Source organism: Panthera tigris, chromosome B3, assembly GCF_018350195.1.
Source record: "Panthera tigris isolate Pti1 chromosome B3, P.tigris_Pti1_mat1.1, whole genome shotgun sequence".
Taxonomy (NCBI): domain Eukaryota; kingdom Metazoa; phylum Chordata; class Mammalia; order Carnivora; family Felidae; genus Panthera; species Panthera tigris.
Window position 1 is genome coordinate 60,453,040 of NC_056665.1, and position 27,664 is coordinate 60,480,703.

Below are 27,664 nucleotides of genomic sequence, written 5' to 3' on the forward strand. Positions count from 1 at the left end.
CGACTTTTCCTCCAGACAGCTTATTGTAAAGCATCTTTGTCTTTTGATGAGTGTTCCTGTTAAAATATATGTGAAAAAAAAACCCCAAACTATGTGTTTTATATTTGCATTTACAATAGGTTGATTTTGCAGGGAATGAAAAAGAACATATCCAATAAAAACCTAAGTGAAAATCATCATATAAAATCCTAATTAAGGGTGGCTGGGTGGGTCATTTGATTGAGTCTGACTCTTGATTTCAGCTCAGGTTGTCATCTCCCTGTCGCAGGATCAAGCCCCACATTGGGCTCCACACTAAGTGTGGAGCCTGCTTGGGATTCTCTCTCCCTCTGTCTCTCTCTGCCACTCCCCCTGCTTTCTCTCTCACACACACTTTCTCAAAATAAATAAAAATTTTTAAAAATCCTAATTGAAAAAAGGCTAATTTTCGCTTATGCCAAGATACCACATATTCTTCTTTCATGATTTTTAGTACATGGAGAGGTTCACGGCCACTAAGAAGAAGTTTGCATGATGTTCTCCAGGAGCATGGGAACCATATAGGACACTGACTTGGAATCTGTTGCAATCTGGATGAATCAGAGGCTCCTGTTGTTGTCAAGGATTATCTGCAGTAAGGAGATGATACTCTAGATTATATTTTGCTCAATGATCTTTTTCCTTTCCAGGACTCGTCTTAAGTAAGCTAAAAGAAATCAAGAGACAATAAGAGCCTTCCATTTTGAGTCATGGATAGGGCAGAGACAATGTCGATCATCAAAACCATCATTAGTCTGCCTTTAAGAAACCAGTAGCTAGTTGCTATTTATACAGTGAAGGGATGCTGCCCGGTAACAGAATCACTCCATATCACAGCTTGAAATTTCATGTTTAGTTTCAGTGTATGAGCTTTCATAAAGTTGACTGCCATTCCACCTGTGTTAACATTTTGTATTTTTATGAAATTCAAATAATTTGTGAGAGGCTACTATGGTTAATCTAAGGATTTATGATTTCATTTCAGTCCATCAATTCAATTGCAGTGTTTATACTTGGAATTTAGAATGTACATAACTATGTGACTGTCTTGTTTAAAAGTGTACTGTCAGAGAAGCACCAATACAACACTAAGAGATGTGTCCCCAAGGCTGCAGTAGCAAATTTTTTACTATTGCAGGTGCCTTATTGGTAGAGAGCTTTGAAGAGCTAAAACCATATATGCAAAACTTGTAAGATACAAAGGGTTTTAATAATCAAGATTTTCCCGAAACTTTGTTAGAAATAATGTCTTATTTCTGGTAATCCTTTTCCCTTTTTGTATTTATAATTCTAATCAAATTACCAATCAAAAAACTATCTGTATAATATTTTAAAATAACTATGTTTATAAAGCTTATTCTCTGGGTGAGAGAATATACTAAATAAAGAATTTTTAATGAACTTTGACTGGAAAAAGGGTTAATCCTTCTTCCATCAAAGGAAGAAGACAGGAGAAAATTTAACCTGTATGTGGTCCTTTGTTTGAAAGTAAAGTGATTAGGAAACATTTCATGTTCTTGTTAAGGTCGCAGGAGTACTGAAATGCTTTCATGTGACCGATAAGCATTTCATTTTGCAGTACTGGAACCATGTTTATTAAGAGAAACTAAAATTTACAAAGGTATATGATTTCATGTTGTTACTGACATGAACATTTAGATAACTACCACTCTGTAATTTTCTGAGGTTTTGTCTTTCTCAGGGCAATTTAGCGTGTATTGTCAGTTCTTCTTTCATAAACCTAGTTTAACCATTAAGCCTAGTGTTTATATGAAGAAGTCTCTCTGACCCTAAATCTGATATGGATATTCTCTATTTTCCATGTTATTTTCTGTTTCTCAACATGGGGAAGGATGGGCTGCCAGTTTATCATTAGCAATTGAGTTTGGTTTTTTATAAACTTTAATGCTTAACCTTTTTGATCTACTAAACAATGTTTCTCTAAATTTTTTTTATCAGTACTTAACATCTAATAAATCAGAACTTATAAATAACTTAAATGTCCCCATTTAATTATTAATTGGAATTAAAAAAAAATCCCTCCTGAGAATCAGTGACTGCTAGCTTTCATAACTTGGACCCAGCCTTATTTCCAGATACCCCTTCTTCACTCTCATGTGCCTGCTCAGTCACACCAGATTATTCTCCTTAAACCCACAGTGCAGGGTCTCTCCTGTAATTTGCCTTTACATTGTTTGCTCAGTCAGGAATGCCCTCTCTAAAATGCTCCTCTCTAAAACCCATTTTAAGTCTAAGCCAAATTAATTAATCCCTCATCTGTTATGATAGCACTTCTCACATTCTATATTCATCTGTCCCTTGTTAGAACAAGCTACTTGTGGGCAGGAACTATGTAAAGTAACATGCTCAGATTTATAGTGCACAAGTATTTAGACTTAACTATGAGCTGACATAATGAAGTTGGTTTACTAGTATGTGGTCTGGAGACCCATATTCTAGTTTGGCCACCAGCCCTAAGTCACCCACATTTTTTTAGAGCTTGGTTGGAAGTCATTGTAGTATATTAAGATCATGGGCCTTGGAGTTAGAAAGATCCTGATTTGAATCCACAGTATTTCATTTTCTACCTCTGTGAATTTGTGCAATTCATTCCCATCTGTAATATGGGGAATACCTCCTAACGTTTCAAGTATGAGGATATGGTAAAAAGATACATAAGGCATTTAGCAGTGCACACAACAGAGTAAGCAATCAATAAATGCTGCCATTTATTTCATCTGTAAGGCATTAAAATAGAAGTTAAGTTATATAGAAATGGAAGGCTTGCAGCAAATAACTACATTTAAAAGGATAAAAACAAATGACTAGAGAATAAGGAACTTGAATACCAATCTGAAAAATACAAATCTGATTAGGAATGTAATTGGATAACCTGGAATTTTAGTAAGAGTGACCTAAAGAAAATAACATGTAAAGAGATGAATTTTGGGGCACCTAGGTAGTTCACTCAGCTAAGCATGACTACTGGTTTAGGCTTGGGGTTGTGGTCTCAAGGTCAAGCCCCACGTTGGGGTCTGTGCTGGGTGTGGAGCCTGTTTAAGATTCTCTTTCTCCCCTGGGGCGCCTGGGTGGCTCAGTAGGTTAAGCATCCGACTTCATCTCAGGTCATGATCTCACGGTTCATAGGTTTGAGCCCCGTGTTAGGCTCTGTGCAGATGCTGTGTCTCCCTCTCTCTGCCCCTCCCCTGCTCATGCTCTGTCTCTCTCTCTCTCAAAAATAAAATTAAAAATAAGAATGTTTGGGTTAGGAGATTCATAATTCACGCATGACATGAAAAGATCTAGAGTTGAAGTGTAGTAACAAGGATGAAGGAAGTGTGAACGAAGAAAAAATAGGTACAACTATTGGGGATAAACATAATTGTTATTATAAGATTGGAGACTTGAAGAGGGAGCTTACTGTTAAAAAATATATATATATTCGGGGAGAATACTATTTTTGAACTTCTTAGTTGTAGGTTAGTGTTATGCTCAAGGTCATACAAGTAAATGACCAAAGCGAAATTTCAAAGCAGGTGGTCAGACTCTAGAGCTGTGTTAACCACTTTTAGTTACTGCCTTTCAAAAGTACTGGAAAACAAGTTTCCAGATAATGTTACATGAGAAAATCAGAGAAGTCTTTTTAAGTCAATAGCATCTATTTCTAGTGCATTATGGACCTAATTTCTATGGCCTCAATCCCTCTTGTTTCTCAGCAGAACCTTTGGAAGAGTTTGTAACCTGGGATCCATAGATGGGCTTTCAAGACCCATTGATGCAAGATTCTTATTTATGCATGATTCACATTTGTGTTTATCTGTTTCTCTGGGGAGATAGACTATGATGTCTTTCATCAAATTCACAAAGGGATTCACCAAGAGCTCCACCCAAAAGAGAATAGCAACTATAATTTATTAAGCTCTTACGTTCACTGGGTGCTGCTCTCAGTACTTTACATAATAGCACACTGAGTTCCTGTGACAACTCCATGGAGTAGGAATTGTTAATCCCCATTTATAGCCAAGGAAAACTGAGGCACAGAAATGGGCTTGCAGTCTCAGCAAGTAGCAAGAGTGTAAATTCAGACAAAGTTGAGTGCCTTCTAATTATATTGTGTGGGCAGCATTTAGGTGTTCTCAGAACTATTGCCTTTAGCCATAATATAAAAAAAATTTTTTTAAGTTCCAAGTAAGGGCATTTAGGTATAGCACAATCCCCAGTGTTTTATACCTTCTTACTTTACACATTTACTACTACCTGCCCAGCCAAACTATTCCTCTGGCATGCAGAGTGCCTGACTGAGTATCACTTTACATACTTTCCTCTTTAGCCTATGAATGTCCTCATGTTAATATAGTCTTCAGTAAGTGGTTATAGTTCTAGCTCATAAACATCCTTTCAATCACTGGTATATTTAAGCTCGAATGAGAGACTAATAAAAATTAAAATGAACCTCATGACAAGTTATAGGAAGAAAAGTCATGTCAGTACAAAAGATGGGAAAGGTGCTAAAGGCAGCTTTCCATTGGAGTGCTTCTTAATTTATGGACTTTTGCTTTATGCAGTTTGTTAAGAACTGGTGAAATTATTGATCCCCCTCTCCCCATCCCTCCACCAAACAGTCACAGAAACACATTACCTATTTGAAAGAACAATTCCATTAGTTAGTTATAAAATTTAATTGTAAAGATCAAGCAGTGGTTATTGGTCAAACCAATCCACATTAATAGCTCTGAAGTGTACAGACACTAGTTTTTAAATAAAGGTGACAAATACCAATCAGATTCTTATAACACTGTTCAGGATCTAAATAAACGTGATTCTGGACATAATTCAATCCACAAGGCTAGTTGAGTGATAGTGCAATCATCAATAATTAAACCAAAAGCATAATTTTCCAAATCACTTTTAAACAGAATAAATTCTAGCTTTTGTAAAGTCTAAAGCTACAAAAAACTCAAAGCAATGTAACTATTTTTCTACCTGAGATCAAAACAAGTTTCTTTTTTTCGATCTAAACATAATTCTTGGCATTGAGGTAAATCTGAATTCATGTGATACACTTTGTCAAACTTTTCCAAAAAATTTAAGCCCTGCTTTAGAGAGAAATCCTCATGTTATACATACATATTTACATATTTTTTCTTCAAAAACTAATGACAATTTTATGAGGTTAATAGGCATGTAATGGGACCATGATAGTACTAATAATGTGAAAATAAAAAGCCATTCTTTTATACAAAGTGTTCCTATGTGGTGCAATATAAAATGCGATCACAGAATCTATGTACATACATGAATCACCAAAAGTTCAGAAACTAAGCTCACTTTAAGAAAATTAATTCTGTTTTTTTGGAGTAGAGGTTGCCAAGTTGTGTACAACAAAAATTTTGTGCATAAAAGCTCTGAAACCAAGTCTTAGCCTAAATTGGCAATAAATGCAACTTAAGTTAAAAACTAAACCGAACTAAATCTTTACTGTGGCTTTGCAACTTTTGCTTTGTGGCCTACAGGTTTTCCTGAGGTAACAACCTCTTATCTCTTGCCTCTCCTTCTTGCTGCCCCTCTCCCTGCCTCCAGCTTCCTTTTTCATGGCTGTCTTTGGCAATGCTTCCAAATCTTGAAAGCAGAAGAACCTGCTAAAGTAAATGGGAAGGATGAAAAATAACACTATATATGATGGACAAAAACCAATCTAAGTGTATAAACCGAGGGAAAAAAAATACTAGAAGGAAGGCTGAGCAGTAGTCTACCTTCAAGGGAAAAGAGAACATAAAAAATAGGGGTCTGTACTCCTAACCCTTCTTGCACATTATCTTGTAATTAGAAGAGCATGGGACCAAAACTTCAAACTTTGAAAAGGTAATGACTTTGAAGGAGGAGCTAGAGAAGTGAATAAATGATAAGTACAGCAGCATCTTTAGCTGTCAATGAGTTTCTTTGCTCTGGCATTCGCAATGTCAATCCGATCTTTGTTGGTGTCAGCCTGAAAAAAAGAAAAAGATAACAACATTATGTTACAAGGTAAGTTGCTCTAAAAAAGTTAAATTTCATATACTTGGGAGTAACTCATACACTGAGAAAATTCAGGAAAACAGATGAAGTCACATTACAAATCTCACTGTAGGCAAGAAGAGACAATATGAGGGGCACCTGGGTGGCTCAGTCGGTTAAGCATCTGACTTCGGCTCAGGTCATGATCTCACAGTTTGTGAGTTCGAGCCCCGCATCAGGCTCTGTGCTGATAGCTCAGAGCCTGGAGCCTGCTTTTGAATTCTGTGTCTCCCTCTCTCTCTGCCCCTCTCCTGCTCATGCTCTTTCTCTCTCCTTCAAAAATAAATAAAAACATGAAAAAAAATTTAAAAAAAGAGACAGAATATGAAATTCATTTGGGAAAACTGGGTGTATAAACATGACAAAGACATGACAGAAGAAGTGGCCAGTATTTCATAAATTCCATAACATTTTTTCATAGTTTAATATGTCTGAAACTGGGATGCATCTTATAATCAGTGGCATTTGAGATGTGGTATTTTAGATGCAATGAAATTAACAATACTCTTTGCTACAGATTTGGACCTTGTGGGATCCCCTGAACTGAATCATAAAAACTTTTTTTTTTTAATTAAAAAAACTTTTTTTAGTGTTTATTTTTGAGACAGAGACACAGCATGAGCAGGGGAGGGGCAGAGAGAGAGACACACACACACAGAATCTGAAGTAGCCCCCCGGCTCCGAGATGTCAGCACAGAGCCTGATTCATGGCATGAACTCATGGACTATGAGATCATTACCTGAGCTGAAGTTGGGACACTTAACCAACTGAGCCACCCAGGCGCCCCAATGAATCATAGAATCTTATCTGAGACTACTCTAGCTCTAACCCAGAGAGACTGAAAGAATTTTCCCCAAGATTTTTGTAACAGATATATTACCATCCATATCAATATGTGAATTAAAAAGATGGGTGATATTAGCCTAAACCCACACTACAGCTTTGAAAGCATCTCATGAACCACTGTTTGCTTCACTGAAATCCACCATTAAGTAAGTCAACAGAGCTAAGCTTAAAAATTTACCCAATCTTTAAAGCACACTGAGATTTTTATTAAAATAGCAGTAACAAGAAATGGCTTTTAGACATGACACATCCAAACACTGAACACAGTTTCACTTCCAGTATCTTTTCTATCATGTGAAATTTAAAAAAAAAAAAAAAAAAAAAAAAGGCAATTCTACTTTTTCTTTACTGTTTTGTGTGTTCACTCCACAAGAACCATTCTGCAGAAACTGATTTTCACCTACTGACTCATAAGATGAAGATTCAGGAACCTACTAATTTGTTAGTAACAAAATAAAATTCCTGAAAGCTAACTCATTCATTCAGGGGGGAAAAAAAATAGCCCTCCCAAAGGTCAGAGTAGAGTCTAAGCTTCATATGTGAAATTTTAAATAAAACCACTTCATTCCAAGATCTTGGTTTCAAAATGAACCAACTGCCATGAGCAAGGGATTGGAGAACTTGGCTAGTGTTTTTCAATGTGTTAGAAATGCCACCTTAGGGGGGCACCTGGTGGCTCATTCAGTTAAGCATCCGACTCTTGATGTCAGCTCAGGTCATGATCTCACAGTTCATGAGATCCAGCCCTGTGTCAGGCTCTGCACAGATAGCCACGGAGCCTGCTTGGGATTCCCTCTCTCTCTGCCTCTCCTGTGCTCATGCCATGTGTGCGCACTCTCTCAAAATAAACAAAACGGATTAAAAAAAAAGAACTGCCACCTCATCCAAACTGTAAAACTTTGATAGGAGGACAGGATCTCCTATTGTTCTCTCCCAAAGTATCGAGCATAGACGTCCATTACTAAAACACTGCAGGTATCTCAAATTTCTGAGGCACAAAGGAGAGTTTACCTTTTCCGTGATCCGGTCTATTTGTCGATTTTGAGCCTCAATCTCATTGCCCATGTCCAGGGCCATGTTTTTTAGGTTTCCTAGGATACTGCCCACTTGAGTCAGGTTCTCTTCCATTTCATCTTCTCTGGCATCATTAGTTATACTATCACAAAAACACAGTTAATTCAGTACTTTTATGGTGAATTATAAACGGACTAATTGGATTTAATTTTCATAAAAATAAGTAACCAAAAATGACCTCAGCAAATGTTATACTTCTGGGAATGTAGGTGACTATTCTTGGAAAACATTCTGCAGTAAAAATGGAAACATTGCCCAAGGAAAGCACAATGTCTTAAAGCCCATGTAAGAGAAGTAACAACTCTAGAACAATGGTTCTCAAAGAATGATCACAGCATCGTGTGGGAACTTACACTAATTCTCACATTCTACTACAGATCTACTGAATCAGAAACTGGAAGTGGATCCCATCATTCTGTGTTTTAATAAACCTCCCAGGTAACTATGATGTATACTAAGTATAAAGAACCATTGCTCTAACACAGAGGTTGCAGGGCCTGCATGGCTCAAGTAGGTTGAGCATCTGACTCTTGATTTCAGCTCAGGTCATGATCCCAGGGTCATGGGGTTGAGCCCTTCATTGGGCTCCTCACTGAGCGTGGAGCCTGCTTACGATTCTCTCTCTCTCCCTCTGCCCTCCTCCCCGACTTGTGCGCACGTGCTCTTTCTCTCTCTCTCTCTCAAAATAAAAAATTGAGGGGTTCTAGGTAGCTCAGTTGGTTAAGTGTCCAACTTTGGCTGGGGTCATGATCTTGTAGTTCTTAAGTTCAAGCCCATGTCAGGCTCTGTGCTGACAGCTCAGGCCTGGAGCCTACTTCAGATTTTGTGTCTCCCTCCCTCTCTGCCCCTCCCCCACTTGTGCTCTGTTGCTCTCAAAAATAAACATTAAAAATAAATAATTAATTTATAAAACAGAGGTTGCAAAACTCTGGCCCAAAGGCCAAAACTGGCATGCCACCTCATTTTGTAAATAAGGATTTATTCAAGTACAACCATGCTCATTTGCTTATATGTTGTTTATCGCTGCTTTCACCCTACAACAGAGTTGAGTAGTTGCAATGGAGACTGGCCTGCAAAGTCTGAAGTATTTACTATCTGACCCTTTACTGTTATCCTTATAGGGATCTAGCTGACCCCTACTCTAGATGATACATTTAAAACACAGTTTCCTATTTATAGAAGTAAAATATGCTTATTTAGGTAATTCTGAAAATACTGAAAAATGTAAAGAGAAACGAATCCATCAACGAAGGTGAACCACAGTCAATATTTTGTCAGAAGACAGATTTTCAAATGCATTTTTCAAACAGCATAAACACTATTTCTAATTGATGAGTTAGGGTTCGTATATAACAACACCCATCCTCCTGAGTAAGACATTCATATAGGAAAGGGGTAAAAAAATCAGGAGGAGCTGGCATACCGTTTAATGTATCCACCGCTGGCTGTGCCAGTAGTTGCTTGTTGAGGCTGACCATTTGTCACTCGACCTGGCTGCTTAGATACTACATTGCTAGGACAGTTGTCTCCACCATCTCCCCATGTTGCCTTGTAGGCCTTACCGGACTCAAAGTTCTTTGTCCTATATAAAAGTCAGGAGTGTAGAGAGATACCGAAAAGCAGGAAGGGAAGAATTGGAATTATTAATGCTTTTTACTTTGAGGATGACCCTAGCATCCTTAGCATAAAAGCTACCTCTAGTTAGACCTGGATTAGCTGTACTATGCTTAGTTGCAATATGGCATAGAAAAAAGATGAATTGTGTAAGCCTGCTGACATTAAAAAGTTTTTTTGAAGGTTCAACTATTTCCATGAAATCTTCATAAGCAGTTAGCAAGTTAGAAAATTCAATTATTTGATTTTTCAGGTTCCCCTAGCTTTTGCCAGTCTTTAGAAAAGAAGATCGTGGATACGAGGAAAAAAATTCCTTAGGACAGGTGTTCTCGGATGCCTTAAGAGGCTCCCTGGGGGGGCGCATGAGTGGCTCAGTCAGTTAGCATCTGACTTCAGATGAGGTCATAATCTCATGGTTTGTCAGTTCGAGCCCCACATCAGGCTCTGTGCTGTCAGCGTGGAGCGTACTTTGGATCCCGTGTCCCCCGCTCTCTCTGCCCCTCCCCTGCTCGTGGTTTCTCTCTCCCCAAAATAAACATTAAAATAATAATAATAAAGAGGCTCCTTGGAAGGATCTTACAAGTTGATGAGAGATGGAAGAGAAAGAAGACTGAATGGGCAATACTCAAACCCTGGTGCCCTTTTATTTGACCCAGAATAGTTCCAGCTGATCAGATTTTTGAAGTTAGAATTTTGCATTAACTTTTAAAAAAGAAACAAACATCATGAAGAAAGGCATGAATTATTTCCAAATTGTACAGCCAATGAATAACTATCTTGGCCACACTGGTGGCAGTTACAAATCCTTTGATTCAGGGCTTTTCCATTTAAGAGTTTCCTTTTTCTCCTTAAAAAAAAAATAATAAGCCTGGGGTGCCCAGGGTGGCTCATGGTTGAGGGTCCGACTCCTGATTTTAGCTCAGGTCATGGTTTCAGAGTTCGTAAGATCAAGCCCTACATTGGGCTCTGTGCTGACAGCATGGAGCCTGCTGGGACTCTCTCTGCCCCTTCCCTGCTTACTCACATGCATTCTCTCTCTCAAAATAAAGAACTAAACATTAAAAAAAAAATTCCTATATCCAGGCCTCTTAAATAAAAGCATGTACTTTAGATGTAACTGATACGCCAAAGCCAGAATTTTACCATGGGATTTACTACTCAAATTGGTAATAATGGCAAGAAAAAGAGCCTTTTAAAGTGACTTTTCAATGACTATTACAAAAAAAATAAAATAAATAACACGAATAAAACTTTTTTACTAATTGTTTGGCTAGGTATACTTGTCACTCACACAATTTTATTTTTTTAATTAAGTCTATTTATTTATTTTGAGAGAGAGACAGCATGAGCAGGGGAGGGCAGAGAAAAAGGGAGAGAGAGAGAATCCCAAGCAGGCTCTAGGCTGACAGCAGGCCTTGATCCCACAAACCATGAGATCATGAACTCCTGAGCCAAAGTCAGGAGTTCGACACTCAACCAACCAACTGAGCCACCCAGGTGCCCCTTCACGCACACAATTTTAATTTTTACTTTTCTGTAAACAAAAACAAAGTAGTATATAGCTATAATATTGGTGTCTGATTTATTCCACATAATATGCTGATGAGGAAGTTTCAAAACTATAAAAGCAGAGGAGAGATTTTATGAAACAGTGGCTCCTTCCTTAATAGATGTTAGGATTCATTTTTGACAAACCTAGAATCAGATCTACAACCATTATCATTAATGCTACAGAAAGGTACTACTACTTTTTTTGTAAGGGATAATGAAAGGGTAAATCTATCTATGAAAACTAAAGAGCTAATCAAAGTGCCTTTCTTGGTTCCACGTTAAGTTCTCATGATCAATTTCCAACTTGTGCTGTTTAGTTAATTTATCACTAAACCATGTTAAATCTATCTTGGAACAAGGTAGGATATACCTTTTTAAAGTGAATATTTACATATAATTATCTGTTGGTTTGGTGAAATCCATTTACATTTATGTGTTGTTAATAAGTCACAGACAAAATTCTAAAGTAGAGTAATTCCTAGTAAATTGACAGCGTTATTATTAGAAAGTTAATAACAAGAAATATTAATAGAACTAATATATGTACAGCTTTTATCAGGATGTCAGATTGTAGAACAGTTAAAAAGAGTGAGGGCTGGAATCAAGTCACTGAATAAAAGACTATATTTCTTGCTAGTCTTAGTACATAAAGAGTAGCCCGGGAAAGGATTTGTGGGGCTCCTAGTCTATCAAGGGATATATATATATATATATATATATATATATATATATATATATATATATATATACATACACACTCTAACCTCCTTCTCAACCATAAAAGATAAGATTTGAAAATTCTTTTAACCTTTTGAGAATTCTTCCATCCATAATTAGCTATAAGGGGCTTAAGATGGAAATGAACTGTTTTAACATGATATAGTGAATAAGTTTCAGTTAAAGCATGATCTGTGTTATAAACAAAAAATCAGACTGGTTATCAAACCTTTCTCCCCTTAAGAGGACTGGACCCTGGAAGATGTTCGTCGAATATCAAGGGGAAAAGGTACAAAAAGTGGACTTTGAATTTTTCTTTTTATAGCTTTGCATTGGATTGTCATGTTTACTTTCAAATGAGTTGGGGAAAAAACTGCACTCTTTCCATGCAGTGAGGACTATCCTGAATGTTTACGAAGAGGTGCTTTTAAATGATGTTGATTTTGTATCTTTATCTACCTGACCTCTCCAGGTCTCTTCAGCACCTCCACTCTACGTAGTATCTTCCAGTTGATCCTGCCGCTTGCCACTACCTGGAGTTTGTGCCACTAAGTTGGAATACCTTGAAAGTTACCTGTTTTTAAGGAACTGTTGAGTAGCTGCCCATATAATAATAACAACAATAGCAACAGTAATAAGAATGATTTTAATCTTATTTGTCTTCCTTCAAAGGGTCTTAACTGCTTTAAAGGTAATTATTTCCCAAACTTGACTAGGCACAGTGCAACGTGGATGCCTGTGAACACACAGATGCATAAGTTACACACTGAAAATTTTGCTTTAGTATGTATGGAGTAGAGCCTGCAAATCTTTTGTTATTATTGTCTTATTGAAATTCAAAAGCTTATTTAGCTCCCCAGCCAGGGGTAAGGGACTGTGTAAGGACTTCCAATCTGTTATAGAAAGAGTATTTTAGTTACTCTGGTAGTCTGCGTTAGTATTTCTATACATTGGGACGGTAAGGAATTAATCTAAAGGAAGCAAAAGTATACACCAAGATTTTATTTTTTTAAAAACCCATAAGATTTGTGGTATATTGACTTGAATCCCAATCCTAGACCTGTCTTTCCAGAGCTGTAGAGCCTTAAGCAAACTTCCATTGCAAATGTCCTTTTTCTTATATGTAAAACTAAGATAAAATAAACATACTGTAGTTAATATCAATACTTCACGGGGCTGTGAAAAGATCCTGTTGATAATGGATGTAAACTGCTTTGAAAAGCATTAGTCAAATATTTTTATTCTTTGGCTTCAACCTCAACCTGATCCTTACTTAAAAGTCCATGCCTTTAAGCGCACAATTACCAACTGGCATGTTTACTCTCTTCTGGCCCATTAACACTCCCTAGCTTTGAGGTAGCTGAATATAGTTAGATTATGGCTACGTAAAAAAACATCAGGCCCAGGTTGTTTTGGTCTACAGTAAGAAAGAAAATATTCTGATGTGTGACCGAATTCTTTTGCTTAGTAAAATTTATGGTCTTTCTGGGAAGCAATTAGACTTCATAATAAAATGCTTAAGCAAATTTATAATTTTTAAAATTATTTTTATCATTAAATTGCATTGGAATTTAATGCAATTAAATTATGATAGAATTAAGAATGCCATCTGGGGGATGCCTGGGTGGCTCAGTCAGTTAAGCATCATAATCTTGATTTTGGCTCATGTCATGATCTCATGGTTTGTGGGATTAAGCCCCATGTTGGGCTCTGCACTGACAGTGAAGAGACTGCTTGACATTCTCTCTCTGCTCCTCCCCTGCTCATGTGCGCGTATGCTCTCTCTCAAAATAAATAAATATACATTAATGAATAAAAAAATAATGCCATCTGGAAAGTTAGATTTATCCTGTCAGTTTTGAGGTGTCAAATAGTCTTTATCACTTTTTTTCCAGATAAATCCCATTCAAAAATAGCAAGTTTGAAATAAGGATTTGAAATATCCCTTAATCAATTAAAGAAGCTGCTGTAAAAGCAGAAAACAAGTCTCAAGATAGGATCACAGTAATTTTAACAATTTATACAGTTTTGGTTGTTAACATTAATATTAACAGAATAAAAACAACAAAAAAAGCTCAATGTTAGCTATAGTTCTTTCATATCAAGAAGAGACCAACTAAATACCAAATGTAATGAGTACAAGTGTGTGTGTGTGTGTGTGTGTGTGTGTGTGTGTGTGTGTGTGTGTGTGTTTCTGTGTATGTGTGTGTGTATGCATGTTAGGTGATCAGGCTACAGGAAGGAAAAAAAAGGAAGGCAAGAAACAATGGACAGAAATCAAATGCTTAACCATCATCTTCACAGTTCCTATAAAGAACCAAAATTAAGGAGTCAGGGGTGCCTGGCTGGCTCGGTCAGTAGAACACCCAACTCTTGATCTCAGGGTTGTGAGTTCAAGCCCCATGCTGGGCGTGGAGCCCACTTAAGCGCATAGCCAAACAAAACAAAACAAAACAAAACAAAACAAAACAAAACAATACTTAAGAAGTCAAAGATTATACTAAACAGTAGGCAGACTACAGGGTTAACTTTGATAAAAAATTAAGATTAATGGGGCGCCTGGGTGGCTCAGTCGGTTAAGCATTTGACTTCAGCTCAGGTCATGATTTCACGATTTGTGGGTTTGAGCCCCTCATTAGGCTCTGTGCTGACAGCTCAGACCCTGGAGCCTGCTTCAGATTCTGGGTCTCCTTCTCTCTCTGTCCCTCCACCACTTGTGCTCTGATACTCTCTGTCTCTTAAAAATAAACATTAAAAAAAAATTAAAAAAAAAATTAAGATTAGTTAAGCTCTGTATTAATTCAACATGAAACCAGAGCAAGCTAACACATGACATAATAGGAACTATAGAGCAAATTAAGAGAGAAAACCCTTACTTAAAGAACATTCAAATATGGTAACATTTTAAGTTTATATCCCATCTTGTTCCAAATGGTATTCAAGATGACTAGATTGGCAATTAATTCCAATTTGGTAGTGGCCTAAGTTATGGAGAATCCAAATCATTAGAAACAACTCTTTAGGAGGAAAAAATCTTGATTTTGGAACCGGAAAGGCGTAAGGAAATAACAAGATAGGCTGAAATCGAAGTCCTATGGAGAATGGTGGATTTAGCCTGAATTCCCTTACCTTTCATCAGAACATAGGATGAAGCAATTCTCTACAAAAATCAACTTATTTAAAACTTCTTAAGAAACTTCAGGGGTGTTTTTATTTTTAATCTCAAATGTTATTTAGTAAAAGCTTAGTTATCAGAGTCATTAGTCAAAGGGTCGCATTATAAATTAAGATCATTTTGTCAAGTCCATCTTTTGGCATACAGCACCCAGAACAAACTTACTTTACATTACACATCACAGCACAGTTTTAAAGACAGTCTCCACCATTCACAAAATCCATGCACATGCACAGAAAAGCCATTTGAAGCATCACCTTTAGATAGCAGGTTAACAGCTCAAACTGCGCCACAAGACTGCATCTTAAAGTTCTCTTTGATCAGTTACTGAGCTCGGGTCCTGATGTTAAATCTTCATTTTTAGTAAGCAGATTAGAAAGGAAGAGATTGAGAGGATGAAATGCAGAAAATAGTGAGTGCCAGTCAAACAGAACAGAAACAGGTTTAGAGTTCTAAAAACATAATGCATTTAAATTCCTGCCTGGTTTCATAGAAACAATGAACATCTGAGAATCTAGATAAAAAGAAAAACAGGAAAATAATTTAAACCAGAGTATGCTTCATTTTTCCTAAGAATGTGTGGGTGATGATATTCTTACCTAAAATTATGAAAATTAGTATGAAGAGAAGGCAAAAACTAACGGGAAAGGTCCTAAAACTTTTTTTCTTGGTGATTACAGATTTCTCCTCATTATTTCTATTATATATTTTATTTGCATTTTAATTTTTAAAAATCTTTTTATACGTCTAACTCTCCCATCAGCCAACAAGTTTCTTAAAGACATTCAACCAACAAGTATTTATTGAACACCTACCAAGATACCAGGTCAGACACACACAAAAAAACAAGAGTAATGACAAATAAAACAGTGCCAGAGCTATGCCTTACTCATCTTTTTATTACCAGTGAGTAGGATGGAAGGGGCACTCAAAAGTTGACTCAAATATAAGTCAGCATTTATTTTAACAATCAGTGCTGAATTTTTACACCTCAATATGACATAAGACTTGAACAGTAGAAAATCTCTAGTACCAATTTTGAAGCTCTCTAATAAGTGGTCCAGAATTACCGATTTATCTTCAAACTATGTGTCTGACATTATAAGCATACACTGAAGAGAGGCAAGTTCAGACAGAAGAGTACCTTGTCTGAGAATAGTTAAACTGAGATACGAGAGAGTTTACTATCATGAGACTTCCCATTTCAATTCTGCTTCTTTCTAAACTCTTATTAAGTAGAATGACAACTTATCGGGGCGCCTGGGTGGCTCAGTCGGTTAAGCATCTGACTTCAGCTCAGGTCATGATCTCACACTCTGTGAGTTCAAGCCCTGCATCAGGCTCTGTGCTGACAGCCCAGAGCCTGGAGTCTGCTTCGGATTCTGTGTCTCCCTCTCTCTCTGCCCCTCCCCTGCTCAGGCTCTGTCTCAAAACTAAAAAAAAAAAAAAAAAAGAATGACAGCTTATCAAAGTTACTGTCAAAGATAATAGAACTTTTAAAAGATCTGTGCTATCTGTGCTACAGTTCAAATAGTAGCAAGCTAAGAGAATGACACTTATTCATGATTTTAAAGTTTAATCCTGGTAGTCCTTTAAAAAAAATGAGCTAAAATTAAAATTCCCTTCTAATACAGGGTTCTGTTAAGTAAAGCTATTTCCAGGTCTCTTTTGTTTACTGACCTGGTTTCAATGAATACTACTGAACAAAAGAAACCTCAAAGAACAAATCTATCCAATACATTTTCTATATAGAAATACATCTAACAATGGCAACAACAAACAAGTTCATTCTTTTCTTGCCAAAGTCAAGCAATGCAGCATACAGTTAAAAGCTGTGGCTGTAGCTGGTTTTGAAACTCAGCTCTTCCATTTCTAATGTAAGTTTTTGTGCCTCTGTTTCCCCATATGTAAAATGGTGCTAAGAAGAGAATCTATCTCATATTAAGGTTACTGTTAGGATTAAATTTAAAGTGTTCAGAATAATAAGCGCCTAAATTAATAAAAAAGGCCCACAAATCTTATCCAAACCCTTGGATGTGAGACATTTTGAGCAGTACCACATAATCAGTAAATACCCGGATATTTCTGTAGTGAAGCAAATTAACACTTACATGAAGTGTGATAAAGATCATGAGCAGTTTCAGTTCACATCACATTTTATAGCCTAATTAATGGGTTGTGGCACCACATTATGAGGAAAAAAAAAAAAACCAACCAAAAAGTTGGTTCTCGGAGTTTTTCAGATTTCTGAGTGGCAGATTAAAAGATTGTGTATCGAGTTTTTATTACTACCAGAATTACCACTAGCCTTATACGATCCTGTGTCCGCCTTTGAGAAGCTCATGTTATGGCTATTTATATGATAAGCCTAACTAAAACCCAGATTAGCAGATAAAATTAGAAAGATCAAGGCACTGGCAGGAATAATAGTAGACAGAGCTGAGGACAAGAGATACCATAGAGGCCACGGATTTAATGTTATAAGAAGAGATAGGTGCAAGGAAGGCAGTTAAAATCGGACATCTTTAAACTAAAATATCTCTCTTCCCTTCAGGGAAAAATCGTTCTGTTATAGGAGCACCTTAACTCTTATCTGTCAAGAAGTGCCTTCCTCTCTGGACCTACTGAGAAAGGGTTCTCAGAGGTGAGAGGCTGCAGACAGCTTCAGGACCATACTCTACCTTCTCTCTCACCAGTGTCCCAGAAAATCCTGCCTATGCTTGGTTCGAATATACAAAGTGAGATAGTACTTACTAATAATTAATACTTCTATAGCTCCATTCCCTTCTTATTATATCAGATCATCTTAGGATTCACTGCTCTTTCTGTTTACCAACCCTAGACTCAGAGCTGATTTTGCTCTACATTCTAGGGAGGTCTTCTTTCTTCTTGCTCTTCTCCTAATAGGTAATCTCAAGGAAATTCATTAGATTTTTCTCCTCTGGACTTTCAAGAGGATACACAGAACACAGGAGAAAAGCACAAGTTTACAATCCATAGTTAAGAGTTTAGATAAAAATGGGGCACCTGGGTGGCTCAATCGGTTAAGCATCTGACTTCGGCTCAGGTCATGATCTCATGGTCTGTGGGTTCGAGCCCCACATTGGGCTCTGTGCTGACAGCTCAAAGCCTGGAGCTTACTTCGGATTCTGTGTGTCCCTCTCTCTCTGCCCCTCCCCAGCTTACACTCTGTCTCTCTCCCTTGAAAATAAACATTAAAAAAAAATTTTTTTTAAATCTGTGCATTTCTAACTTGTTTGCTTAAACCATCTGCTAAACCCTGTCAAGTCATAGTTATTTAAATATATGCTTTCAGAGAGTCAAACAAGGTACAAACAGGTCAACAGATTTGTCTTAAAATAGAAAGCCAATGGACAAAACTGTCAAATCTTAACTTCTTATGACCAAAACACTAAAGCTGACCAATAAACAATTCTATATTCTTTGGTAGAAATGGCTAAGAATGCTGTCACATGAAAAATCATCTATAAGTATGGCAATATAACAAAAGTTCCCCCATTCCTAACTCCTTTGAGAAGTAAAAATGCTGAGACAACTAGATGAAGTACTAATGTTTATGAAACTCGTCAAAAATGAATTCTCTCAGCAGTAAGGGTGGTCATTCAATTTCCAGACGCTGTCATTTCAACTAAGGGTAAAGTTCAAAGTTGTTTCGTTAACAAACAGAAGGGAAGATAATGGTTGACTGCCTTAGGTAAAACCTCATTTTGGTTGAAATACATAGAATATTGTCAACACCATGGAGTTTGGTTTACCAAAGAATAAGTAGAGAATTTAAATATTCATAATGGAGTGACCAAAAACAATGAATCCCTTTCAAATATAATCTTATATACCATACACAAAAAGTTTGAAGACTTTTCATCTCCTAGTTTATCAGAGACTTCAAATTTTCAGACTTCTTTGATTTTTCCTTGTGTTTGACACACAATCAATTGCTTTAAAATAAATTCCCTTTGACTTACACTTTTTTCTCTAATCTCATTAACAAGGCCTCACCTCACAGGCCTAGATTATAAAAGGTTCCTAACTAGTTCCCTAGTGTGCAGTTATATATTCCACTCCAATCCATCAACCCCTCAGTCTGCCTACTTATGTCTTATTTTTCACTTCTACTCTATATGAATCATGCAGCTAAGTCAAGCTTCTCTATAATTTCTGTTTACATTAGGAAAATGCCCCTTAGTTCTTCCATGTCCATCCAAATCCTTCTAACACTCAGAGTCCAACTCAAGTCCGATCTCTCCTGTAAGATTTCTCCAAACCAAATTTTATCAGTTCTGTACCCTTAGCTTTAGCTGACATGTGATCTAGCACTATTATTTATTTTTTACTTCTCTGCTATTCTTCCTCATATATCTAACCACATGGTAGGTCTTTTGAAGACAGGATCCAAATCCTTTCCTCCCTTGGCAATTCCTCATGTGCCTACCATAAAATATATATTTTGTTAATATTCTTTGTTTGAGAGGAAAAGACACTAATTCCATCTTGCTATATATTATCCAGATGTAAATTTCCTCCATTATATTTCATACATTATTAAAAAATGAAATTGCGACTTGATCCCAGAAAAGACCAAATTTAGGCCATGGTTTTTAGTGAACATGCCCATTTTCATGAAAAGGTTGATCTGCCTGAAGGAAAAATAGCTTAAGTTTATCTCACAAAGTTCCGTATATAGGCCCAGTCACACCTCTGACCTTATCGGAGGGGTGGGTGGGGATGCTCTCACTTTAATTTTAAAAAGATCTTGATTTCTCAACTCACCTATTACATGGGCAGACACAAAGGCCACAGCACTTGTTGAGTTCTGTTAAAGTCTTCTCTGCCTCTCTCATGTCTTTATTTATTTGGTCCATGCCTTCTTCTATGCGGTTTAGTTGTTCTAAGAATAAGGTGGGGAAGTTACATTTTGTTTTACAGTCCCAGTGCCAACCAGAAAACACTATTATTATGAATAGCAAACCTCAATTTTGAATCCACCAATCATCCATCATCCCAGTGACTGTATCAGAGCCAGAAAGTACTACATATTGTCCAACATGAAAACAATCTTTCACAAACTGATTTTGAGGCAGCTGGCCTCTTACTGTGGGAGGATTTGTTCTAAAGAAATTTGTGTAAGAGGAGCATGTGAGAGTTTTTAGAGATCACCCCTGAAACCAAATAAAGTATACTTTGACCAGACCAGGTCCCTAGTGTTTTATCTCTGGATAAGTTCAAAACTTGAGGGCTATCGTTAAGTCTAATAAAAACTAGGCCAGAGGAGCACTGGGTGGCTCATTCGGTTAAGTGTCCGACTTCAGTTCAGGTCATGATCTCATGGTTCACAAGTTCAAGCCCTGTGTCGGGTTCTGTGCTGACAGCTCAGAGCCTGAAGCCTGCTTCAGATTCTGTGTCCCCCTCTCTCTCTGCCCCTTCCCCACTTGTACCCTGTTTCTCTCTCTCAAAAGTGAAAAAAAAAAAAAAAAAAAAATTAGGCCAGATTGCTCAGGGGCAACTCAAATAGAATATTTCCAAGCTCACCCAAATCTAAACCTGTTTAAGGTCTTAACCTGATTTCTGAAAAGGATGCAAGAATATCATAGTATCTAATGTACATTATGACAAATGCACACAATAAATCCTGCTACTGGACAAGTACTTGGTATACAATTGGGCACTGTCATCCCCACCTCAAATAGGCAATTAACACGACATAATTCAGAAAAAAGTAAACCTATCACTTTTATCTTACACTGAGAAGGCACTCCCCAAGGCTTAATTTTCAACATGGCTGATTTGAAGGGGCTTTCTGGTATTCTAAGTCAAATCAAGGGTTTTTGCCAATGACTGCAACTCACCCCCTTGTTCATCCAGCATAGTGATAGTCTTGATTCCTGCATCCTGAGACTAAAAGAAGGGAAAAAAGCTGATAGCACTAAAAAACAAAAGCAACAGAAACAAAGACTACAAGGCCTAATAGCAAGAGATAATCATTTAGAAACCTAAGTTCTCAGAGGATTAAAGCTACAGAGAAAACTAATATCCCAAACCAACTTTAACTATTCACCATGCCCCAATAAAATTAAATCACTAATTCATGGTGAATTGATCTTCCTTATCACATTCTAATACTGTCAATGGGAGAAACAAAAAAGGTCCATTAGTGTATGGTTTGACAATTTCAGCAACTGCTGTTTCAAATAATAAAGCTTACTGATACCATATCCTTTTGACTCTTAACAGAAATCCCAGCTTATGCTATCAAGATCCCTCTTATACAATTTCTGTACTTAACTTTAATGATTAAAGTTTCTTTCTTACCTCAATGGCTAAACCCAGCATTCTCCTTGTGCTTTCCAGAGACTAGGGAAAAATATAGGGTTTTAGTATTCTAAAATATGTAGCCAAAAAAAAAAAAAAAAAAAAAAAAAAAAAAAAGAAAGAAAAACCTGATCATATATTCATGATGCTATTCTATTTTTAGATACTGCCAGCCCACCCAACCTTCCCTTTAAAATAAACAAACAAAACAAAAAAATAAAGTTGAGCACTATAATTTTAGTTATTTTCTTCCTACCAGGTGCTCCATGAGAGAAAATTTGGAGGGTAAATTTAATGGTATTTATAAAAGTTTAATGTAGGCAGAAATCAAGGTATATAACACAGACATCAGAAATTCTGTTAAATGTTTTCAATTCCTCTAGAGTATTTTGTTGTAAGTAATTGTTAAACAATGACTATCTAAAAAAAAAAAAAACAAAAAAACCAAAAAACCCCAAATTGCTTTCATTTATTTAGCTTTTGGTGAGCTGAAAAACTAAGGGGCCAGCAATGGCATTCTGAGGCAAATGCATTCTTGGACATAAAGTGACGGGGAGGTCAAAATGGACTTCTAAGAAGGTCCTTTCATCCCTCAACTGAAAGAGAACTGCTGGGGTGCCCAGGTGGCTCAGTCGGTTAAGCATCCGACTTTGGCTCAGGTCATGACCTCATGGTTCTTGAGTTCGAGCCCTGCATAGGGCTCTGTGCTGGCAGCCTAGAGCCTGGGCTTGCTTCGGATTCTGTGTCTCCCGCTCTCTCTTCCTTTCCCCAACTCGTGCTCTGTCTCTGTCTCTCAAAAATGAATAAACATTTTTAAAAAATTAAAAAAAGAAAATGACTTATTCCAAGTAAAATATTTACCTCATCAGTAACCTGGTGGGCTCTCAGCTGAATTTCTTCTGATGACAGATTATCCATGATGAATTAAAACTTTTGATAAGCACAGAAACTGAAACGTGGATATTCTGTAATAATAAGGATATAAAAAAGTTTGAGCAAAGAGTATGGATTTATGGAATTCAGGATACTTATCTGGAAAACAGGATAAAATAACCTATCTGTATCTTTATCCAGCTAGCTATCTATCACAGGTGAGGAAATTATGGCCAAGGAAGGATAAATAGTTGGTTACATGCTAATTAGCACCAGAGGAGAACCTGAAACTCAGGTTTCAGGACTTCTAGTGAAATGCTATTTCAAAGAAGAAAGTGGTCTCTCTACTTTGAGGACCACATACTAGAAGACAAGCTTTAAAAGATTATTAAAATGAATTCTTGGTTATAAAATGTTCTTCATACATTATTTGAATACGGAAAAGCAATAAGGTGAAGAGTCTAAGTTAGGTAGTATTCCATGAATAAAGTAACAAAATTCGAAGTCATGTGCCTGAAGAACACAGGAAACATTCTAGACATGTGCCAGTTGTCCAGGCCACTAATTAGAGAAAATGAATTATTTTCATTCTTAACAAGAAAAGGGTAATGTTAATGTAGAACTCAGAACAGATTTTTCACAGTGGATTCTCCCTTTCCAATTATATTGTTTCTTGTTTTAGTGAAGTCCCTAAGAAACGTAAAAATTCTTTCTCCTATACATAGTAATTTAGTAACTCATAACTCAGAAAGAGAAGATTCATAGACATTCAAACTAAACACAAAACAGTTACTAGCTGTTATTCAGTACTACTGTTGTGTATCCCTCTTTGAAAAGTCATATGGAGTAGTAACTACTGTGTTACACCTCTAGGTTGCTTTCCTGTCATTACATTTGTTAGCTTTGTGTTATTTTTTTTCTGTTATTACATTTTTGAAAACAAATTTTACCAAAGCTCTGTGTCAGTGACACAGATAAAGTTCTGAATTTACCCTCAGGGAACAAGGGTAATGACTGTCATGAGTTTGAGGAGGGTGGGTAGTGTTACTGGCATCTAACAGGTAGAGGCCAGGAATGCTGCTAAATATCCCATAATGCTCCTAGGGACAGCCCTTCGCAACAAACGATTAACTGGCCCCAAATGTCAAAGTGCTGAAGTTGAGAGGCACCCTGCCATGGAGTATATTCAATGACCGGTAGGGAACCTAGTTAACCAGGAATATACTAGACTAAATCCTTGGAAGACAGTGATTTTGTTATATATATATATATATATATATATATATATATATATATATATATATATATATACACACATACAATATATATATATACACACATATATATATATATATATATTTTTTTTTTTTTTTAAATCTCTAACACCTAATATATTGGATCTGACAGTTGGTACTCCAGCAAATGTGTGCTGAATGAACACACAAGCAGAAAAACAAGGTGTATTCTCAAAATATTTACGTAGATTTTAGAAACAAAGCTACATATACCAGTAGCACTAAGCCTGCAATTATCCACTAGAAACACAAAGCAAAAATTGCCATTACAAGTGTATGATCTGAAATGGCTTGCTAGCCACACACAGATCTTTTTAGTCACATCCATAACTAACCATCACTTTTAGTAGAATCATCACTCATAAAACAAAAAACAACAATATTATATTCTCAGTACAGAAAGGCACTGCGTTTGGAGTCCTGTTTATTTATTAACTCCTATCGTGGCTGTTTTAGGTTTAATTAAGATTTTGAACCTTTATTAAAGCCTTTAATGCTCATGAAAAAATGATTAATTACTATTAGTAATAAAAAGTATTACTGCAAAAGCTACAGATTTAATTTCATATCTTGCTTGCCACTGTAGGACTCTGGTTCTGGCAAAAGGTTCATGTACTAAGATATATAATCAAGATACAAGGTCTTTCTTGAATTAAGAACTGTTCATTCATAGGTAGAAGCATAAATAGGACCACATGCTTTATTACTTTGTTTGACCCTTTAGCTTTATCAGAGATATGTTCATGCTACAGTTTTCTCTTGTGTCAATCTTTTATAGTTACAATTATGAAAAGAAAAGTTGTTTTTGTAATCTCTCACCTTCAGATTTTTGTACACCTTTCATTTCTATAATACCTCATCTGCCTTCCCAGGTAACTTGTTTCTCTATTACTTTCAGAGCCCCAAGAAGATACCTTTCAAAGCCTGCTCTTACCAGGCAGAATGCTCCAAAGTTGTCTATACCTCCTCAATGCCCAAGAGAACAAAAAAGTGATATGAAAAGTAATACATGCTAATCAAGCAGTGCCTGGAAGTGACATCCTTAGTCAAGTTTCCCAATACAGTGTCCCATGGGTAGGAATGTATTTTGGGCATATGATGCCCAGATCTCTCAATTTTGTATAATTTCATAATTCTACTCCTATTTGCTATCTTCCTATCCTAGTGAAAATCGGCAAAACACGTAGGTTGAAGGAGAGGCTTGAATGTAAAACTGACCTCTGTCAAACTAGAAGATTCCTTCTAATTATACACACACACACACATACACACACACACACGAAGGCAGATACAGCTGGGAGGCAGAAATGAAGAATCACTCCTGGCATGGCAATGGACTCATTTTGAGAGACACAACCTTTGGTGAACTCAAAATTCTGCCTAGTATTTCTTTTTTTCCTCCCCTGAGCAGATGGCGCACAAGACAAGAAACAGACTTATGTAAAGTTCTCACACACGTTTGACAAGCTGATATCAGAACACAGCTGCCTAAGACCTCTACTCTGGATTCTTGAGGGTGTTGAACACATGGTTACAGTAAAAAGGAGTAAGAGAGACAAAGCAGAATTATAGGAGAAGGACAAAGCAACAATACTTCCAAAGCTCTTATTAGCTTTTACTAAACTGCTCTGAAGCATCAGGCAGGGTGCAACCTAGAATTAGTTATATAGCTTTACTCATATTTATTATTATCTCCAGGAGTTTTTCCTTATGGAGTCAGGAAAAGACTACTCAGAATGTTGTAGTAATGAGAATTAGAGGGAGTGCCTAGTGGCTAAGTCAGTTAAGCCACTGACTCTTGCTTTCAGCTCAAGTCATGATCTCACAGTTCATGCATTTGAGCCCCATGTCAGGGTCCATGCTGACAGTGCAAAGCTTGCTTAGGATTCTCTCTTCCTCTCTCTGCCCCTTCCCTGCTCTCTCTCTCTCAAAATAAGTAAATAAACTTAAAAAAAAAAACGGGGGGGGGGTGCTTAGAGCGGCAACTGAATGGCTCAGTCGGTTAAGCGTCTAATTTCCACTCAGGTCATGAGCTCACAGTTCCTGAGTTCAAGCCCTGCGTTGGGCTCTGTACTGACAACTCAGAGCCTGAAGCCTGCTTCAGATTCTGTGTCTCCCTCTCTCTCTCTCTGCCCCTCCCCCATTCATACTGTCTCTGTCTCAAAAAGAAAACACACAAAAAAGTTTTTTAAATTAAAGCTGGGGGAGGGGAAGGAAAATGAAATGTCTCTTGACACAAATATCCCATTAAACTTTGTCTTCGGGGTGCCTGGGTGGCTCAGTCAGTTAAGCATCTGACTTTGGCTTACGTCATGATCTTGTGGTCCGTGAGTTTGAGCCCCACGTCTCTGTGCTGACAGCTCGGAACCTGGAGCCTACTCAGATTGTGTCTCCCTCTCTCTCTGCCTCTCCCCTGCTTGTGCTCTGTCTCTCTCTTAAATGTAAAATAAAATATAAAAAAAATTTTTTTATTAAAAAAAAACCTTAGTCTTCTTATATATAATCTAACAGGTTAAATATGTGTCATTTTTGTCAATATTCCTGGAACTTAATATACTATGCTAATTGTGAGTGTAGTATATGCTCCCTTTGAAAGATAAAAGCAAGAGTTTCCCTAGCACTTTTACACTGTATCTCCCTTAATTTGGTTAATTTGGGCCTACTAGAAGACTCCTAGTTTACCTTAATTTCTTTTTATAAACTTTGGAGTGGGGAAGAAGAAATGTTCACTGAGTACCTTACTATATATCATGTACCCTACTAAGTACTTATATATATCATTATCTTTACTATGCCACCTTATAGATGGGCAAAATAAGGTTCCAGTAATTTGCCCAGGGTGACTGAATCAGTAAAGAGCTGATTTATTATTTTTATTTTTAAGAGAGAGAGAGAGAGAGTGCAAGACTGAGGGGAGTAGCGGGGAAAGGGGCAGAGGGAGAGAGAATCTCAAGTAGGCTCCACACTCAATGAGGAGTCCAACACAGGGCTTAATCCCACAACCCGGGGATCATGACCTGAGCCAGAATCAAGAGTCAGACGCTTAATCCACTGAGCCACCTGGGTGCCCTGTTTTTTGTCTTGTTTTGTTTTGTTTTCTTTTTGAGCAGACTTATTATTCAAGTATGGATACCCTGAAACCAAAGATAGTTCATGGTCTGGTAACTAGTCTTACTGTTGGATGCATCTTCCCTTAACAAACATCAGATGTTGTGAGAACTGTTGAATATCAGAAAATAGACTAACTACCCTACCCGATGGCTCATTCTGAAATTTAATATAAATATATAATATACATAATATACATATAATAAAACCATAAAAATTCTTCAACAGACTCAAAAACAGTTAAACTAAAGGAAGAACTGGGGTGCCTGGCTGGCTCAGTCAATAGAGCATGCAAATTTTGATCTTGACGTTGTAAATGTGAGTTCCACGTTGGGTGTAGAGATTACTTGAAAATAAAGTCTTAAAAACAAAATTAAAGAAAGAACTAGAAAGACAAAAGTTATCATGGTTTTCAGCTGTTTTAAAATAATTAAGAATCTGAAATTACATTAATTTAGGGGTGCCTGAGTGGCTCAGTTGGTTAAGAATGCAACTTCAGCTCAGGTCATGATCTCACAGTTCAGGAATTCGAGCCCTGTGTTGGGGGGCTCTGTGCTGACAGCTCAGAGCCTGGAGGCTGCTTTGGATTCTGTATCTCCAACTCTCTCTGCCCCTCCCCCACTTGTGCTCTGTCTCTCTCAAAAATAAACATCAAAAAAAATTTTTTTAATGAAATTACATTAACTTTGAAAATAATACTATTGGGAATAAGGGATATAAAGAAAAAAGTCTTAGAACTGAATCAACAGGAGTTCGATGTCTTCACTGATAAAAATCAGGAAGTAATAATATAATCAGGAAGTATATATATATATATATAATATATAATAAATATAATCAGGAAGTAATGGAAATACAGCACTTTATCATTGCTATTATTTTTAAAGATTTTATTTTTAAGTAATCTCTGTACCCAACCTGGGGCTCAAACTCACAACGCTGAGATCAAGAGTTGCATGCTCTTCCAACTCAACCAGCCAAGCACCTCACACACAACACTTTAAGTCA

General features: G+C 36.9%; 2 protein-coding genes across 10 annotated transcripts in view; one reads left to right on the forward strand and one right to left on the reverse strand.

Annotated features, from left to right (window-relative positions):
- Positions 1 to 12,585, forward strand: part of LRRC57 (leucine rich repeat containing 57) — a 17,062-nt gene extending 4,477 nt beyond the window's left edge. For 2 of the 5 annotated variants that reach the window (XM_007081716.3, XM_007081713.3), the window contains exon 6: positions 473 to 914. In XM_007081716.3, the coding sequence (XP_007081778.1) occupies positions 473 to 514 (42 nt within the window). In that variant the 3' untranslated portion in view covers positions 515 to 914. Of the gene's footprint in view, positions 1 to 472; positions 915 to 3,734; positions 4,148 to 8,370; positions 8,474 to 12,347 lie in introns of those variants that run through there. The other 3 variants (XR_006218653.1, XR_006218654.1, XR_001510250.2) reach the window with 3 other exon arrangements.
- Positions 4,679 to 27,664, reverse strand: part of SNAP23 (synaptosome associated protein 23) — a 37,691-nt gene continuing 14,705 nt past the window's right edge. For all 5 annotated transcript variants that reach the window (XM_042989073.1, XM_042989072.1, XM_007081709.3 and 2 more), the window contains exons 2-8: positions 22,242 to 22,345; positions 21,381 to 21,422; positions 20,918 to 20,966; positions 19,842 to 19,959; positions 9,417 to 9,575; positions 7,931 to 8,075; positions 4,679 to 6,004 (exon numbers count right to left, since the gene is read on the reverse strand). In XM_042989073.1, the coding sequence (XP_042845007.1) occupies positions 5,939 to 6,004; positions 7,931 to 8,075; positions 9,417 to 9,575; positions 19,842 to 19,959; positions 20,918 to 20,966; positions 21,381 to 21,422; positions 22,242 to 22,298 (636 nt within the window). In that variant the 5' untranslated portion in view covers positions 22,299 to 22,345 and the 3' untranslated portion in view covers positions 4,679 to 5,938. The remainder of the gene's footprint in view (positions 6,005 to 7,930; positions 8,076 to 9,416; positions 9,576 to 19,841; positions 19,960 to 20,917; positions 20,967 to 21,380; positions 21,423 to 22,241; positions 22,346 to 27,664) is intronic.